This window comes from Podarcis vaucheri, assembly GCF_965113315.1.
Source record: "Podarcis vaucheri genome assembly, chromosome: 2".
Classification (NCBI taxonomy): domain Eukaryota; kingdom Metazoa; phylum Chordata; class Lepidosauria; order Squamata; family Lacertidae; genus Podarcis; species Podarcis vaucheri.
In genome coordinates, this window is record NC_138760.1 from 55,840,434 (window position 1) to 55,858,696 (window position 18,263).

General features: G+C 40.1%; 1 protein-coding gene across 2 annotated transcripts in view; it reads left to right on the forward strand.

Moving 5' to 3' along the window:
- The window catches only part of UBTD2 (ubiquitin domain containing 2), a 39,913-nt gene that overhangs the window by 8,960 nt on the left and 12,690 nt on the right, over positions 1-18,263 (forward strand). For both annotated transcript variants that reach the window (XM_082213083.1, XM_082213082.1), the window contains exon 2: positions 14,421-14,657. In XM_082213083.1, the coding sequence (XP_082069209.1) occupies positions 14,421-14,657 (237 nt within the window). The remainder of the gene's footprint in view (positions 1-14,420; positions 14,658-18,263) is intronic.

The window sequence follows — 18,263 nt, forward strand, 5'->3', positions numbered from 1 at the left end:
TCTCCAATTTTCTAGCATGTACCCTGAGATAGCTAGAATGGAATGAATTGCACTGCCTTTGGAACTTACTTTTCCTGTATAGATTCCCACCACAGTCTTCTTTGCCCCATTTTCTTGAAATCAGTTATCCTGCTGCTGGGCAGAACCACCAATCTGCTGAGAATGTCTAGTTATCTGCTTTAAAATGTCAATAACTACAGTGAGTATGTTTGCACAACTGAACACCTCTGGATTTTAATCTCCCCTCCCCACCCACAATTGTATTTGACTCTTTTAGAGTTTCAGTTTGAATGCATTTTTCTCATTTCTTCTGATAAAGGTTGGTGATCTATACAGGCTTGAGTATATCTTTCTTGCAACAATGAACATGGGCTATGAATTTGAAAGCTGCATCTTGCATTTTATGTTTCTGTCATCTTCCTTGGCTTTGCTTATAATTTTTTGTTTCTAAATTTTTACAGGTAAGGCAGAATATATACCTAAAGAACAGGGATCCCTCAGTATTCTAAATAATTTAGTAGGATAGCTATTCAGTCTCCTGCAATACAGGAAATTCTGAAGGTGGCAACATTATTAGTTATTCCTTTTGGGATCATGTGTGCCTTTATTTCTTTACTTCTGCTACTGGATTCAGTAGTGCTTTGTGGTAACCACCTAAATTTGCAACATGAGCTGCTAGCTGTCAATAACATCCCAGCCATACGGAACATACATTATATCTGCAACCTGACATTTCTGACTGGTTTTTGAGATGTGCTAAATTTTACCTTGCTGGATTCTGTAGGCAGACAGCTCTCCATATGGTCACAGTTACGACATGGCATTTATAGGCAACTATCTAGTGTGCAAGTAACCGCCTGAATACTGAGGTATGTCCTGCAGAATTACACATTAAAAATATTAAAATAGCAAAACACCTTCCTCACTGTGACAGTTAAACTTTACAACTCAGTCATTTTTGCTGAAATGGTGTTGTGAGGTCTCTTAGAGTTAATTCAACATACTTCGAAACATCTGTGATTTGCTGTAATAGGACCAGAAAAAACCCCTGACTAGTATTCTTGTTAATTGCATTAACCTGAACATGGTCTTTTAGGGGTGTAGTTGGATGCACAATAAGAGATTTCGCAGAGATTACAAATTGCCTGTTAAACAAAAATGAATGCAACAACACAAGAAAATTATTTGGAGATGAGCAGACGAAATTTTTTGAAACACATTTTGAAACTGTGACAAAGTAATGTCTTCATTTGGTGATATAGCAAGAAGAAAAATGCAGGAAACCATGTAAAGAATGTACCATTTTGAACATATTATAATTTCTGCACTCGAAACATAATCTGCAATATGATTTGCATTTGCATTGCCAGGATTATTGTTTTATTACTAAAAAAACCTTAAAAGACACAACATCCATTTGTTTACACAAAATAAGACCCATTCTTATTCCTCCCTTGTGTGGTTACCATTTGTTTAGCATAGACATTTTGTTGTCCAATTACAATCATGTTGCTCCCCCCCCCCCACTGATTTCTATGAGCTGCCCTGGGAGAAATTTAAAAGTGGCTTCTTAACGTGAACCAAGAAATGGCCTATCTAGGCAATGAGATGATTCTCATTGATATTTTCTAGTCTACCTTGTTCTCAAATTATTGGATTTCTTTCTACATTATGGATTTCCTGTAGCTTAAAAGGTAGAATGGAAAGTAGTTTATCAAATATACACGAGGAAAACATAAGATGACAGGTGTTTTTTTTTAAAAATGGACTTCCTTTCATTGAGAGGTAGTCTTGCCAGAGATTAAAACATTGGCATCTTATGTAGGTAACATGGAACTGTGCCACAGTACAGTCATACCTCGTGTTGTGTCTGCTTCATGTTGCGTCTTTTCGCATTACGTCCCACAGCAACCTGGAAGTACCAAAACGGGTTACTTCTGGGTTTTGCCGCTCGCACATGCACAGAAGTGCTAAATCGCACTTCGCGCATGCACAAAAGTGCCAAATCGCGCCTACGCAGCGCTATGAGTTGCGGGCATTTCACGTTACGGGCGGGCCTCTGGAACAGATCCCATCCATATCACGAGATACCACTGTATCTTAATATGCCCTAGTACTCTTTTCATTACCTCTTGGATCTACCTTTATTAACACTTAGATGGGCTTCAGTGCATTGAGGTTTGCTGACATTTGTTTATACACAGCTCTCTTAACTCTCTTATACACAGCATTTCAGCTGGGTTGAGGTCTGGATTTTGACTAGGCCATTGCGACACCTTGGTTCTGTTCTTTTTCAGCCATTCTGTTGTAGATTTACTGGCATGCTTGGGATCCTTGTCCCGTTACATGACCCAATTTCAGCCAAGCTTCAGCTGTTGGGCAGATGGCCACACATTTGACTGTAGAATACTTTGGTATACAGAGGAGTTCATGGTCGACTCAGTGACTGCCAGGTTCCCAGGTCCTGTGGCTGCAAAACAAGCCCAAGTTATCACCCTTCCACCACCGTGCTTGACAGTTGGTATGAGGTGCTTGTGCTTATATGCTGTGGCACTGGGAATTATGGCCAAACATCTCCACTTTGGTCTCATCTGTCCAAAGGACATTGTTCTAGAAGTCTTGTGGTTTGTTCAGATGCAACTTTGCAAACCAAAGCCGTGCTGCCATGTTCTTTTTAGAGAGACAAGGCTTTCTCCTGGCAAACATTCCAAACCATACTTGCTCAGTCTTTTGCTAGTTATACTGTCATGAATGTTAACATTTAACAAGCTAACTGAGGCCTGTCGGTCCTGAGATGGAACTCTTGGGTTTTTTGCAGTTTCTGTGAACATTGCTTGGTCTGGCTTTGGAGTGAATTTGCTGGGGACGTACACTCCTGAGAAGATTGCCAACTGTCTTGAATGCTTCCCACTTTTGAATAATCTTTCTCACTGTAGAATTATGGACTTAAAAATGGTTGGAGATAGCCTTAAAACCTTTCCTAGTTTCATGAGCAGCAGCACTTGCTTCTCTAAGAGCATTGTGTCATCTTTCCCCCTTGGCATTGTGTTAAAGCACACCTGAATGCTCCAGACCAGCAATCTGCAAAAAACTTAGGCTTTTATAGAGGTGGGCACACTTGCTGATGATCGCTTAACCAAGGGCATTTGTTTAACAGCCCCTGTCTGCTACTTAGCCTCTTGATACCTATGGAAGCAGTAAGGGTGTACTTAGTTTTTCACACATGATTTCTGCACCTTGGCTTTATTTCTGTATACCCAGAACAAACTTAGTTAGTCTCTAAGGTGCTACTGGACAATTTTCTTATTTTTTAATTTATTTCAACTACGTCAGACCAGCACGGCTACCTTGTTGTTGTCGTTGTTTAGTCGTGTCCGACTCTTCGTGACCCCATGGACCAGAGCACGCCAGGCACTCCTGTCTTCAACACGGCTACCTACCTGAATTTAAAATTGACTGTAATTCTTCTACTTCATTGTTCAGTACATTCCAGACATTAAACCTGTACTATGTTGGTCAGTTGCCCCCAGTGTGCTCTAAATGGAAAATTTTCTAGACTGTAAAAAGCCCAATAGAAGTAGGGAAACTTTGCAGCACCATCAAATGTATTTTATGTGTAATGCAGTCAACTCAGGTATAGTACAGTGATACCTCTGCTTATGGACGTGATCCGTTCCGGGGTGCCATTCGCACCCCGAAAAGTCCATAAGTAGAGCGCTGCTTCTGCGCGATGCAATAGAGTGCTCTTGTGCATGCGCGAAGCGTGCAGAGTGCACATGCGGCGAAACCCAGAAGTATACACTTCCGGGTTTGCCACGTTCGCAACCCGAAAATCCGCAACCTGAACCTAACACAGCTAGAGGTGTGACTGTATCTGGAAGCAAGTCTGTCTCCCTCTGACAGCAAAGCACCTTCAAGCTACAGAGTGAACGCAGACAGCCGCCCTAGCAGTAGAATCACTAATGCATTGTTGAAGGAGTAGGAAAGGTATACCAAAATGTGACAGTGTGTGGAAACACTAAAGTTGAACTTCATGTAACTCCAGCTGTGTATCTAATTTTGATGCACTCTTCTCTTTGAACACATGAAGTTATAGCTGAAGTGTTTTAATTACTGTATTTTTCGCCCTATAGGACGCACTTTTTCCCCTCCAAAAATGAAGGGGAAATGTGTGTGCGTCCTATGGGGCGAATGCAGGCTTTCGCTGAAGCCTGGAGAGCCCCACCGCCAGCCCCACAAGCTCGGGGGACAGCAGGAAGGCAGAACGCCGCCACCCCGCTGTCCCCCGACCTGGTTTGGAGGCTGGCGGCGGGGAGAAGCCCCCTTCTCCCCTCTGCGAGCCCCGCAAGCTCGGGGTCAGCGGGGAGGCGCAGCGCGCCATCCCGCTGTCTCCCGACCTGGTTTGGAGGCTGGCGGCGGGCTTCCCCCTCCCCCAGCCCCGCAAGCTACCAGAGCGTTGCCGAAGCTGCGTGCAGCTTCAGCATCGCTCTGGGGGAGGGGGAAGCCCTCCTTTATTCCACCCCCAAATCTAGGTGCGTCCTATGGGCCGGTGCGTCCTATAGGGCAAAAAATACGGTAATAGATAGTGGGTTTATATCTTTTTTTAACATGAGCTTATATGATTGATTAACAAAGATTGATTAACAGTTAGTTAACTTAATTGTCTCTCTGTATTAATGAATATTTTAGAAATCATACGATTTGGGGTTGGAAGAGATGTTATCAATCCAGTCCAACCTCCTGCTCTGAAGCAAGACAGTGATTATATTATCTCTGCATGGAATTGGTCAGAGCTTGGGGAGCTGCAAGATCCACTTTAATACTCTTGAGGTCAGCTTTCCTTCCTCCCAATAACTACAGGCTAAAGCAGTTCCTGCTCAGAGCTGTTGGAAGGGCATCCATGAGAAGTGGAAATGTTTTACTGTCTTAAGAGTTAGTATGATAGTATCTATTTTTTTAAGAAGAACAATAAGAAGCCTGAAATCCTTTGGTCTGGTATATTGATCAAGTGAAATAAAGGATTAAGTTCCAAATATTTTAACAGTATTCAGTAATTTTAAATTTTCAAACCCCAGTATGTAAAAGGGAATTATACATTCCCTACTGCATACATCAAGATTTGTGTGAGGATGCTTGGCTCCTTTCCTGGAGCAGTGGCATAAGAAACATGATCTCTTCTAATGAGGCACAAATGGGAGGGAAGGCCTAATTTTACTGAAGTCGAAGGTAAGGCTTTGGGTGAATAAAATATGTTTGGACTATATGTGGATGTGAGAAGAGGTTCAATGTTATGAAAATATGTGCATTCTGATTTTCTGTAAACAAAGTATTCTGAGGCTGTTTATGGGATGCCTAGATCTGTACCTACGATGCATCTCAGCAAGACATACTGTGATTATGTCCATGGTCATAGACTAAAGCAAAGCACATTTCAGTAGAATATTTAGAATTTCAGCCTAATTCAGAATGATTGCTGTTGAACTCCCATAACAAAGAAAGGGAGTCATAACCTTTTACTGTTTTATTTTTATTTCATAAAATTCATATACTGCTTAACTGTAATTAGAACCTCCAAGTGATTTACAAAGAATGTAAGATACACATTCAAATGGTCAGTAAATGCAAACTTTTTTTAAAAAGTGAAATTAATTAAATCAGCAGTTAAACATTTAACTAATAATAATAATAATAATAATAATAATAATAATAATAATAATAATTTATTATTTATACCCCACCCATCTGGCTGGGCCTCCCCAGCCACTCTGGGCGGCTTCCAAAAAAATATTAAAATACTATAATACATCAAACATTAAAAGCTTCCCTAAACAGGGCTGCCTTCAGATGTCTTCTAAAAGTCTGGCAGTTGTTGTTCTCTTTAACATCTGGTGGGAGGGCATTCCACAGGGAGGGCGCCACTACCGAGAAGGCCCTCTGCCTGGCTTCTCGCAGTGAGGGAACCGCCAGAAGGCCCTCGGTGCTGGACCTCAGTGTCCGGGTAGAACGATGGGGGTGGAGACGCTCCTTCAGATATACTGGACCAAAGCTAAAACACCTCATTTTCCACAAGTTGATCAATTCGTAAGTATCCTAGTTTGCTATTTTAAGTGACAAACTCCATGGCAGTATTGTTTCTACTATTGTAACTCCGTTCTGCTTGATCACATGAGGGCTAAATTTGTGTAGGGAGCTAAGTGTGTATTCACCAATCCCACCATGTTGTGGTTACTAGCTACCCCAACACCACTTCTGACTGTCATGTGTTCAGCACAAAAATATGAAGTGGGCTTCTAACCATATTCAGCGGAATGCAGTTCAAAGTTTCTACAATACTAGGAACCTTGCAGTATTGCTCAGAGGCTTCTAACTATGCCTGTGGCATGTAGGGGACAGTGTGGGTGGGGGCCAGTATGCATGTAACCAGCTTACAGGGCATATTTAGCACTTGCATTATCATGCTGAATAGGGCTAAAGTTTCTCCTTAATAATATGCTTGTTACTTAGCAACAAAATATGGAAGTAGAGCCTTCAGGATAGGGATAACTGAGAATGAAGCACAAATTTGCACCAGTTATTTCCGAAGACATAGTTCAAGGAAGGAAGGCTGCACAGATGCTCTTTTACTGCACAGTGACTCTCCTGAACTTGATGTACGCGGTAATAACGGAACGAAAATTCACTACAACTGCAGTAACAGCAGCACTGTATGTGCAGAGAAGTTCAGAACATGTGGCAAATATTTGTGTAGACATTCACACCACAGATGTTATTTTAAAAGTTAGCAAGTAGTCTTGCTGGCGAGCCACTCTGACCGAGAAGGAAGGGTGTTGTCAGAGAAGTGGCATGCATGTTAAGCCATTACTCCCCTTCTTCAACCTCCCTCCCCCTTAGTTGAAATAGGGCTGGCCCAAGACACTTCATTGCTTAAGGTAAAAATAACAAGGTGACTCCTCTCCCCATCCCATGTACCAAAGCTGCCCAGACCAGCAGTTGAATCTCGGCTATGAGATAGCTGATTGTCTTCAGGTGCAGTGAAGGATGCTATCTTAGGCATTGCAGGACAGGTCACGCATATCTGCCCACTCCATACACACCCTCAGAATTTGCCACCTGAAGTGCCTGTCTCATGTCAGGGCCAGCCGTGACTAGGAAGTAGTGTGAGAAGCAGGGAGATGAGTGTGCAAATAAGCATATGCTCCCCCTCAGTACTGCTGAGCCTGGAAGTCAGGGGTTGACAACTTGGGAGCCAGAATGGTACCCCTCGGTCAGATTTAGTTCAGGGATTTATCAGTTCCCTGCTTTAGTTTACTGCAGTGAATGCACAATGATAGGGTATCGTTTTATGCCTGATAAAGCTTTTGACTAGCTTTTACAAACTATGCAACTACAGAGATTTTTTTTTCTTGCAATGCAAATTCAGTTGGAAGCTTGAATTGTTTGGATCAACTTCTGCCATTCCAGATGTCTCTTACATACCATGAATTTCTTTGGCCGTCTTCCTATGTATTCTTTTTCCATCAAGGGTTTAACAGAGTAACATTGATGCAAGTATGTGTTGTTGTTATATTTAATTGCCACTGCCAGCAACTTTTGAGTAACCTATTGGCATTTATTTGTGTCAGTGATGGGGTCTTGAAATTTGGCTATGTAAAGTTCTCCTTAATCAAACTGACTGCCTTGTAAAAGGAGCTGAGGTTGTTTCCCATCTCCACTGAAAATTGAAGTGTTTGTGATATTGTTAGATATTTTTAAATATCATCCCAGTCTACTGAAATTGATAAAGTTACTTTCCTAAAGAAAGTTTTGTAAATTTAATTTACATTTGTTTACATTTTCTGTGAGATACCTTATCAGCTGTAGTTCTATTTGCAGAAAAGATGAGGCATTCAAAATTCTGGTTTGTGAATATTTTACTAACTTTAAAACATTTACTACTTTGATTAAAGGAGTATGTCCATTCTCCCCATTCAAATGATTTCATCACTAACCGATTGCTAAGTACTGCTTTGACTGGGAAGAGTAATTAATGCTTAATATTGGCAGCAGTCAAATCTGAGCTTACACATGATATTGTTGGATTTTTTCCCCTAATCTTTTGACTAGAGTCCTAGAATAATTGTGTTTTTTTATTAGGCTGCTTAGAGGATTAAATAGATGCCACTAAATTCTGTGGACTTTTTTTTAAAAAAAACAAAAGCAAAAAACACCTCATCATACTGTCAGTGCATTCTCCAATGATAGCTTCTGTGGTGACAGAATAATCTGTATTTCCCTGCCACAGAATAATCCAATATTTCCCAGTTATTTGGGCCCTACCTTTTTTAATAGGGAAAATATATTATCCAACTTGCATGCAGTTCTTTTGTACTACTCTCTGAAGGGGCAGAAATCATGTGGTGAGGCTTTAAAAAGTAACACTAGAGCTCTTGAAGGCACACATAAGAGCATTCCACGGTCCTTCTGAAGTGCATTTTCAAAAAACTTGATTTTACTCCCCTTTCATTATATAAACCACCAATGTTGTAAACTGCTCAATAGAGCAAAATATGATTTTTAAGAAGTAGTAATAGCAGTCTCCTTCAGTGCTGAAGAGGCCTAGGACTCAAATTTCAAAGCTGTATCTTTCAGCAAAATGACTAGGCAACATGGTAAATGATATTCATGTATTTATGCAAGTTATTTTTTCTGCTGTTTATGTAAAAAATTGATTAATGTTCAGAATCAAGTACAGGCTGTTCCTGTACTTATCCTCCATTAAAGGGGGTACTGTGTGCTTGGTACAATCGTTTCTGTATCTCAGATCTTGAGAGGTGCTGAAGATTTAATGGTGACATAATGAATGACCTCTGTCATATTCCTTGATGGGCATCAGCATTTAGCACTTTGTTCTAGTTTAATAAAAATATAACATTCAGATCATATGTAAAATATAGAAATTAAAATTGACCTTCCTGTTCTTAAAAGCAGCCATTTATAAAGATCAAATACAAAAACCCCAAACTACAACCAGCCATTAAAATTTGACCAAACAAATTTTATTTGATTGTTCTTTGAAAGCATTTAATTAATGAAAAGAACTATTTTTTTCTTGCTCCTCTTTCAAAGCAGTCAAATTAACCTGACTTGAGCAACAGCAAGTAATTAAACCATGCCCCAAATTTCCCTGCTAAGAAAGTTTTATCCTGATTTCTCTTATTTCCTTAATGTACCAGTAGTTCTTGTCATCACATTACGAGACAGTAATGATGCACAAATGTGGGTGTAAAGTGGTATGGCCTTCTGAGATGGATTAATTAAAGTTTCTGGCACTAATTATAATAACTACTGCTTTTTATTGTTTAAACCTTATTGAACTCTGCAATCCCTTCAGAAAAACAAGGCTCAGAGAGTAAATTGTGTATGCTGAAAACCTAAGCATACCCTCTTTGAAATTTATCCCCTTCTGCTAGCCTGCCAGTGAGGTTATCATATCTGCCAAGTCTGGGAAGATAAATCTTGGCTTGACTGTCTAAACTGATGTTCATTCTGTACCTAATAATAACACTTTTCCTCTTGTTCATGACTGTTCAATTGTACAGTGATTTTTTAATATATATTTTAGGTTCAGCTACAAAAAAATTGTTGTACCTACCTATTGAAGTGTTGGGTGTTTTCCACTGGTTCATATGGCAGATGGATTATCAAAACATGTTACAGAATTTTTTTTATCATAGCAGTGCAGAATATGGTCTTTAAAGGATATATTTCATATCAAAATACCATATCTCACATAATCTGGGTAGTCAATTGTATGCAAAATCCCATGACATGTTTAGGAGGAAAACATTTTTAATGCAAAAGAAGTGTCCTGTCTCACAAAATGTTACCTGTGATCATTATTTTTGCCCTTAGCTATTTTTTTCAGTTTCTGCAACCCACTTTTCAGACTTTTCTGTCCATTGTAATAATAATTGGAATAAAGCTGTCTACAAGAGTTCTAGTGTAGTTTTTGTTATGTGAATGGTGCCACGGACCCCCTGAGTGGGTCACGCAGACCCCCTGGAGTTCACGGACCACCAATTGGGAACCACTGATCTCGAGCATTAAGGTATTTTCCAAGTTTGTTTTTCCATGTGGATGCAGATATGTATTTGTCCTAGAAGACACTTTATCCTTGGAAATTGTTTTAAAGGTTTTCAGTAAAGTTCAGTAAAGTAAAAAATGAGAGAATGTAAAGGAAATATGCACAGTTTGATGGTCACAGCTTTCAGTTTGGTTCTGGCCCCAATACAGAGTGCTAATAGTTATCTTTTAAAGCCCTAAATGGCTTTGGAACAGGATACCTGAACCGTATTCTCCTCCCATATATACTAGCCTGGGCCTTAAGATCTTCATTGAGTGGCATTCTCCCAGGTACTGGGAATTGATGTACTTTAACTGTGTGTTGAATGCACTTTAAATGTATGGTGTGGATCTGCCCAAGTGACTGATGTTCGTGAAATTTTGCCCTGCAGGAGTGGATACTTCTCCTTTATGGTAGGTCTTCAGCTGCCTTTGTTTTAGTGATAATTCTGTGCTACAGCAAGTCTTTTACTACAGCCCGTTGACCTAAGAATGCCAAATTTTGCCTTTTAAATTACCATGCCAAGGTGAATGGGGGTGGGATGGGAATGATTTGAGAATTGAACCTCCAGCTGTTTGTAGTTGAGTGTGAGAGAAGCAGCCTGACATTTGAGGAGCCCAGAGAATGTTATCCTCTCATTATACATTCAGTATGCAGTCTTTTTGCAACTGCAGGTGGCCAGCATGGTTGCAGGCATGCAGAGTTCCTGTACTGATCTTCCAGTGACAGAGGTGTTTTAAGAAATTACAGTGACATGATTCTAACCAAAATTGAAACACTGTGTTGTACATCACTAGAATTTTTAAAAATGGAGTGAGTTGAAAGTTATGTGAAGTATTCTGTTGGCAGTTTAACTGAACATGAAATAAAATCCTGTGGAAGTAGTAGCTTTTGAAATAAGGCAAAACAGTGATAGTGCTTCGCTGATAGGAGCAGCTATAAACTTAATCATTGCTAGTGAGTTTGTCAGCTAACATTTCCGCTTCAAGCTTATGCCAATCTTCTAATTAAGTGATGAGCTCAAATAGCTGAAGAGAGCTATTAATGGCATTTAGTTAATTGGCTAATGTGATCCTACCAATAAATGTCACAGTGGGACAAACTGTTAATGTACTGTTAACTAAAACCAGTAGATCTTAGCTGAGCTGGGAAGTAGCTTGTAGATCATCCCTTCTAGAGAAAGGAATAATACTTAAGAGTCAAGGATTGAGAGATCATTATGTGATTCTACTAGCTGAGAAGATTTGGGTCTCAGTTGTGGCTGCTGGGCACTCAATTCAGCTCCAATTTAGGCTTAATGGTGGTAGACTTACAATGGATTTTCACCAGGCTTCCTGCCAGCATTGTGTGTTTGCCCAACAAACCTGGATAGAACGGTTGCATCTCATATCTTCCAAACTAGTAATCTGATGATAATGATAATAATTTATTATTTCTACCCCACCTATCTGGCTGGGTTTCCCCTGCCACTCTGGGCGGCTTTCAACAGAACATTAAAAACAGAATAAAACTTCAAACATTAAAAACTTCCCTAAACAGGGCTTCCTTCAATTACTCTTATTTATAAGATTATAAAATGTGCTCTCAATACCAATCCCAATACCACTTCTGTCAGATCAGAGAGGGTTCAGTGTACACCAGTAGAATTCCCATTTTAGCCTACAGTGGTACCTCGGGTTACATACGCTTCAGGTTACAGACTCCACTAACCCAGAAATAGTACCTCGGGTTAAGAACTTTGCTTCTGGATGACAACAGAAATTGTGCTGTGGCGGCAGCGGGAGACCCCATTAGCTAAAGTGGTGCTTCAGGTTAAGTACAGTTTCAGGTTAAGAACAGACCTCCGGAACGAATTAAGTACTTAACCCGAGGTACCATTGTATATGAAAAGAATTGGAGATTTGTTGTGACTCATAGTGAACAGGCAAAATCCCCTTTATTCTTAAAGTGCTTCAGCTGTTGTGTTAGATGATCTGAACTCTAAGCAATCTTATCCTTAGTCATTTGTCTATTCCACATGTATATTCCACAATATATTCTCTCATTCACTATAATGAAGGAAGAGAGCATAATCAAGCTGTAAATAGAAGAGGACCTATGACAAAAATTAGTATCCTGACAGCATGCAGGGTAAGCTTCTCAGCAGGATAAATACCTGGGGAGAAGAAAAAAGGTGTTGAGAAACAGCAAGAATGTTGGAATTGCCTGTAAGCCATTTCTATAATTAATGTTTGGGGGAAGCAAAAAATAAATAAAACAAATCATTTGGTATACGTTTACATTCATTGTGTTTGTACTCAAAGATGAGGCTAGCTGTTACTAAACCCAAATGCTTACTGAAGTTGCTGTTTAGAATCTGATGACATACTAGTGGGATTCAAAATGTTCCATTTAATTGTTCTTTAAAGTGTATAAAGGTGGGGATGTGATGCAGGGAGGGAGTTTGAAAAGCTTTCATACACTTGTCCATAATAGTTTGGAGTCTGCCAAATTTGCACTCAACCTATAAATTTCCTCTAAATTCAGTTCTTGTATATTTGAGGCCTTCCAACAAGCTGGTTGTTTTGTGAACAGTTACATCTACTGTTCTGGATTTTATAGATGGTCAGCACAAAAGGCAACTTGTTCTAGTTGCATAAAAAATAAAGAAGCAGCAGATTTGCATGGTCAAGTATCTAAAGAAAAGACTATTATTACCCTACAGTCCTACTAGCATTCACAACTAACCCCCTTTTATAATTATAATCGGTTGTAGCTTATTTTGAGATACAGTAATTGGCCCTATGTCAAACAATAAGTGTTTTATGACAGAGCAAGGATTTAAACCTGGGTCTCCGACCCACGTCCAACACTTTAGTCACTACACCAAAACATATAAGGCACACAAAATATGAATGGGACCAACCTGACTTTTCAGATGATTCATTACTTGCATTTTCTGGCAGCATTCTCAACCTTAGATAGTTCGCCTTAATTTTCCTTTGCTTTGAGACCATTATTCTGTTAAATATTTTAATGAATTCACAGCCTGCTGAGCACTATACCATGTTTAACTGGTAAACATAAAACTTATCTTATTGGATGAATGAAGTTAAACTATATAATCTGCTAGCTGTAAGCTAGGGGTGTCTGTTACTCTTTTCAAAAAGAGATAATTGACGTTTGTGCAACTCCTGTGGAGACACATATTCGTCTTCTAGAATATATCCTGTTGGATTTCCAGTAGCCGCTTAAATGCAGCCAATGTGACTTGTTTATACAGTACCAGTGTTGGAAGAGTTTCCAATTTTTTTTTATTTCCCCCCATTTATGCTGTTGTTTCTAGCTCCTGCTACTTAGAAACACAAAGTATTTGTTGTGAGACGTATTCTTCGAAGATTCCTACAGCTCACTTGAGTGCAAGTTTCATTTTAGATATTCTTTGGAGAATTTGGCATTTGTTGCAAAAAGAGTCAGATAATTGTTGCTTAGTTTTCCTAGCTTCAATAATCAACTAAACATTGAAATCTGGTAACTTGCTCAACACTGAAGAACTACTGACAACTTGTATATTTCTGTTTGCACAAACATGATCAGCAAGAGATTAGGCAAATATTTGTCTCCTCTTTCAGTCACGTCTGGTGAATAAGAGCCATCTTATCCTCAAACATTCAAAATTATGAAATGGCCACTATAATATTGACAAGTATTTTTGCATTTTATTCACTATCCTGCTTTTAGTAACTACATGAGTGTTCTATGCAGCAAAAATGTAAAATGTGAAGGGAATGTGTTTGGTGATGAGAACACAGTAAGGAAATGTTTGTATGTATTCCTGGTGTGAAGCACTACATGTTTAGGAATGTGCATCTACCCTTCACATTCATATATGTTTCAGAGGTCACCAGTTTAAAAGGCCGAAAGCATACAGCAACGGGAGACAGGCTCCAGTGGAAATCCACTCCTTATATAAAAATATTGCATTTAATGATGAACAATTCAGCGTATTTTGATCATATCTGGTAACTCAGAAATGGAAGAGTGAAATGTATTTTTGCCTTTTGTGACGAGATGCTCTTAATAGTTGGCTCTTGGGGCAATGGCATTCTGAAACTTTTTTTTGTTACAAATGATTAATCAGACTGTAACAGATGTCACAAAAAGTGAAGAAACCCAAAAACACTGTGGAAGATCAGAATGGAGTACTGTTGAAAAGGCATTTGAGCTGGGGAGGAGATAACCAAAAGTTGTCACTCAGTTTGAACAGCTCTCAAGCAGAGAAAAGGAGCAAGTTGTTTCAACACATTGCCTCATTTCTTCTCTTCTCCCCCACCCCCAGTTGCACTAGGTCGTAATCAGCCCTTGAAAAAGGAAAAACCAAAATGGAAAAGTGATTATCCGATGACAGATGGACAACTGCGCAGCAAAAGAGACGAATTTTGGGACACCGCACCTGCTTTTGAAGGCCGCAAGGAAATCTGGGATGCCTTGAAGGCTGCAGCACATGCGTTTGAGAACAATGATCATGAACTTGCACAGGCAATCATTGACGGTGCAAACATAACATTACCTCATGGTAAGTATGCCCATAATGGATGGACTTTAGCAGCAGTGAGTAGAAAATAATTTCACTTAGACAACTTTCCTGAAGTCATGCTTTCCAAATGACCAGGTCCACATGCAAATGAATATGACTGCTTTTTGATGTTAATTATTTAGAAAGGTTTAGCATTATGACAAAGGAGCCTCAGTAACCTTCAAGTTTACACATCCCCCACCTTCTGATAGAACCATGAGGAACAGATTGTGAGTTTCATCTTTAGAGTTGTGTATGTTTCCTCTCTGACATCATCACCCAGGGTTAAAATTGTGAGTACAATATACACCACAGCTCCACAAATGCACAAAGTGATTAGTATAAAATAACAAATTTGTGTTCTACTACTCCATTGTCATACAGTCGTACCTTGGAAGTCGAACGGAATCCGTTCCAAAAGTCCATTCGACTTCCAAAACGTTTGGAAACCAAAGCGCGGCTTTGGATTGGCTGCGGGAAGCTCCTGCAACCAATCAGAAGCTGCGGAAGTCCCATCGGAAGTTTGGCTTCCAAAAATAGTTACTTATGGGTTTGCAGCATTCGGGAGCCAAACATTCCAGAACTAGACTGTTCAAAAACCAAGGTACTACTGTACTCAGTTTGAGAGACAGTACCTCTTTTCTTTGAAGCAAGAGAAAGACCTGGGAAAGACTGGCATGACACATCTCTAGAAATCCTTTCTGGGGACAGTAGAAGTTCCTGGTAACCCTCTAAAAGCAGTCATTTAAGCAATTGTTCCTTTTTTGCTTGTAACTGTTGGATTGTTACCAACCTTTATGCTGTAAGGAGAAATGGGCATGTGTGTTTAAAGAGCAGGGTTTGGTTCACATTCTTGCTGTATCATCTCCTTCCTTTCCCATGTCTTGTAATTATTTGAAACCATCGGTAATATGAATATCTATACTCCACTTTCTTAAAAGCCCGCTTTTATAATCTTTTTCTAGGCAGCCTCTTAGCATAACCCTTTTTCTGATCTTCACCAGCAAGTACTGTTAACACACTGAGGATGAATAGTTGCTTAGTCAGGTCTCAACTGTTCTCTTTCACTTCTGCTTTCTCTGTTCTTTGCCTCATACCTCAGCTGATTTTTCCCTACTGAAAGATAACTTCCAACTAACAGTTAACAAGCCCATTCATTATGGACCAGAACCACCAGAAAATCAGAATCTGTTGTTTCCCAGACCTAATCAAGATGGATTTACCTTATCCTGGCCTTGTCTGTAAAAATTAGAAGTGCTTGTGTCTCCCTCCAGCTTTCAGAACCTGTTACCCAGCAGCTACAGTCAAACCTTGGTTCCCAAACACCTCCAATTTGGAACGTTTCCACTCCCAAACACTGAAAACCCAGAAGTAATTACTCTGGTTTTCAGTCATTTTTCGGAAGCCAAACGGGCTTCCGGAATGGATTACAACCGAGGTTTGACTGTACCTTGAAATATGCCTGCAACAGAATAGGAGCACGAGACCTGAGACTTGTGACAGTTACACTCTGACATCAACAGTTCTGACATCACACAAATCATTTTCAAAGCACAAACCATGAATGGGCATATACATAGCATTTCTGCACACCCTTATATCTTAATAAAGTCACCATTATAGTTTAAGTTAAGATTTATATGTGTGTATTCTAGCAGCTTGTCATCCTACAAGGAATGAACTGCTCGGGGACTCGGTTTGAGGTAAAAGGAATTAAGAGCTGGTGGGAAGTATCTAAAGCAGGGGTGGGAAATCTTTTTTAGACTGATGGCTACGTTACCCAGTGGAAAGCTGTTGGGGCTGCATTCCAGACATGGGTGGGGCCAACCCCAAATTAGCCTGGGCATGACAGTTCAGTCACACATCCTTAATTTACACACACACAAACACACAAACACACACACACACACACACAGACCCTTAACACAGATGCTCTGTCTATTTCTCCACCCTCCAGTCCTGTGCCCAGAGAAAGCGACTCCTGTTTCTCAGTGCACAGAGAGGAAATGCTGCAAGCTGCTCTTGCTGGGTAGCAGCTCCTAGCAGCTTCTCTCTGCACACACTTTTCTCCATGCAAAAAGATGAATCCTTTAGAGAACCCCTGGAGCACCTCCTCTCTTTGTTGATGCACAGCTGTTTTCTGAACAGTGGGAGGGGGAGCTTTTAAACAAGATAGTGCTCAGTTGTTCAGGAAGGAGCTGAGCAGTGACAAAGAAGGAGTCACTTAGTTGGGCTCTTGTTGCATTTGCTGAGGGGTGGGACTTCAGGGAGGGGCCTGGGTGAGCTGGAGCTGGCTCATGGGCTAGAGGGTCTCCAGTGCTTGTCTTAAGGGACCCACAGCTAGGATCACATAAAATATATTTGTTATGCATGCTCTGGCCAGTGTCACCATCCAGTGAAGCAAGGAATACTGGGTCAGCTACAGCATCTCTGTCCCAGCAAAACCACTTTCAAAGTAAGTTCAGCTTGGCCTCAACTGGATATATATGCCACTTTACATCTTGCATAAACACAAGAGACCTGCTGGGTCCGATCAATGGCCAGACTAGGCTTATTCAAGCAGTGTTTCATTTTAACAAGTAGTTATTACTCCTGCTTAAAGAAGAATCTTTCCTTCAGTTCCTTCCTCGCTTTTAACTCCTTTATGAGGATGAACAGTGGATAATTTTTCCTGTGGACCAATACAGCTTATAAAGAATTTTATGGTGCCCTGGATACAAGATGACACGGCACCAAAAGTAATTCTTTTTGGCAGTGTCATCAAAGTTTGTTATTACCTGGTTCAGAACACACATTTTTCAGCTCATGCTATTCAGCTATATTACAAATTGAATAGCATTTTTCAACAAATGTTCACAAGCTTGAAATACAAAACAAACTTTTCTGCTTGTGTGCTTGGTGTTCAGCATACTAAATGCCCAAAGTCACTGCTTTATAGGTGCATGCATACAAGTTATTTAATATTAAGGTTTTATTTCTTGTAATTGTGGCAAACTTTCAAGTTCTCTTCACTAGGCAAGATGTGGCCCAGAGCAGATGTAGGAACATAGGAAGCTGCCTTATAGTGAGCCAAACCATTTGTCCATCTAACTCAGTGTTACAAGCATTGAGCTTGTATAGTACACTTCTTACAAGAATTCATACAGGGCAAAGGAGATTTGGCGGCAGAGTAGAGAAAATGTGAATGAGCAAAAGAAAAAGAGCATGTGCACACAACTGTACAACATATGTTCAATTATTACCTCTATTGACTTCTCATAGGTGCAGGTTCATTGTGCCTCCCTTGAAGTAGCTACTCTGGCCCCAAAACCAGATTTACTTTTTCAGCGAAAATAGTGAACAATTTTTTGTAGTGGCCCACTGAATCATTATCCTGATCTATGAAGGAATGCTCTGGTGACCAAGTTTAAAACTGCAGTTTCAAAAATTACATTGGCACAGATTGAAAATTAGCCCCAAGAGTAGTATTTGTTGTTTTCCCATTGGTATGAATAATGGTTTATGGAGTACAGGAGGACAGGTCCTGCCTAGAGGGCTTACATTCAGCTGGTTCAACACAGGAGAGAGAAATGGAGGCAGGGTTGAAGAAGGAAATAACAATCAGTT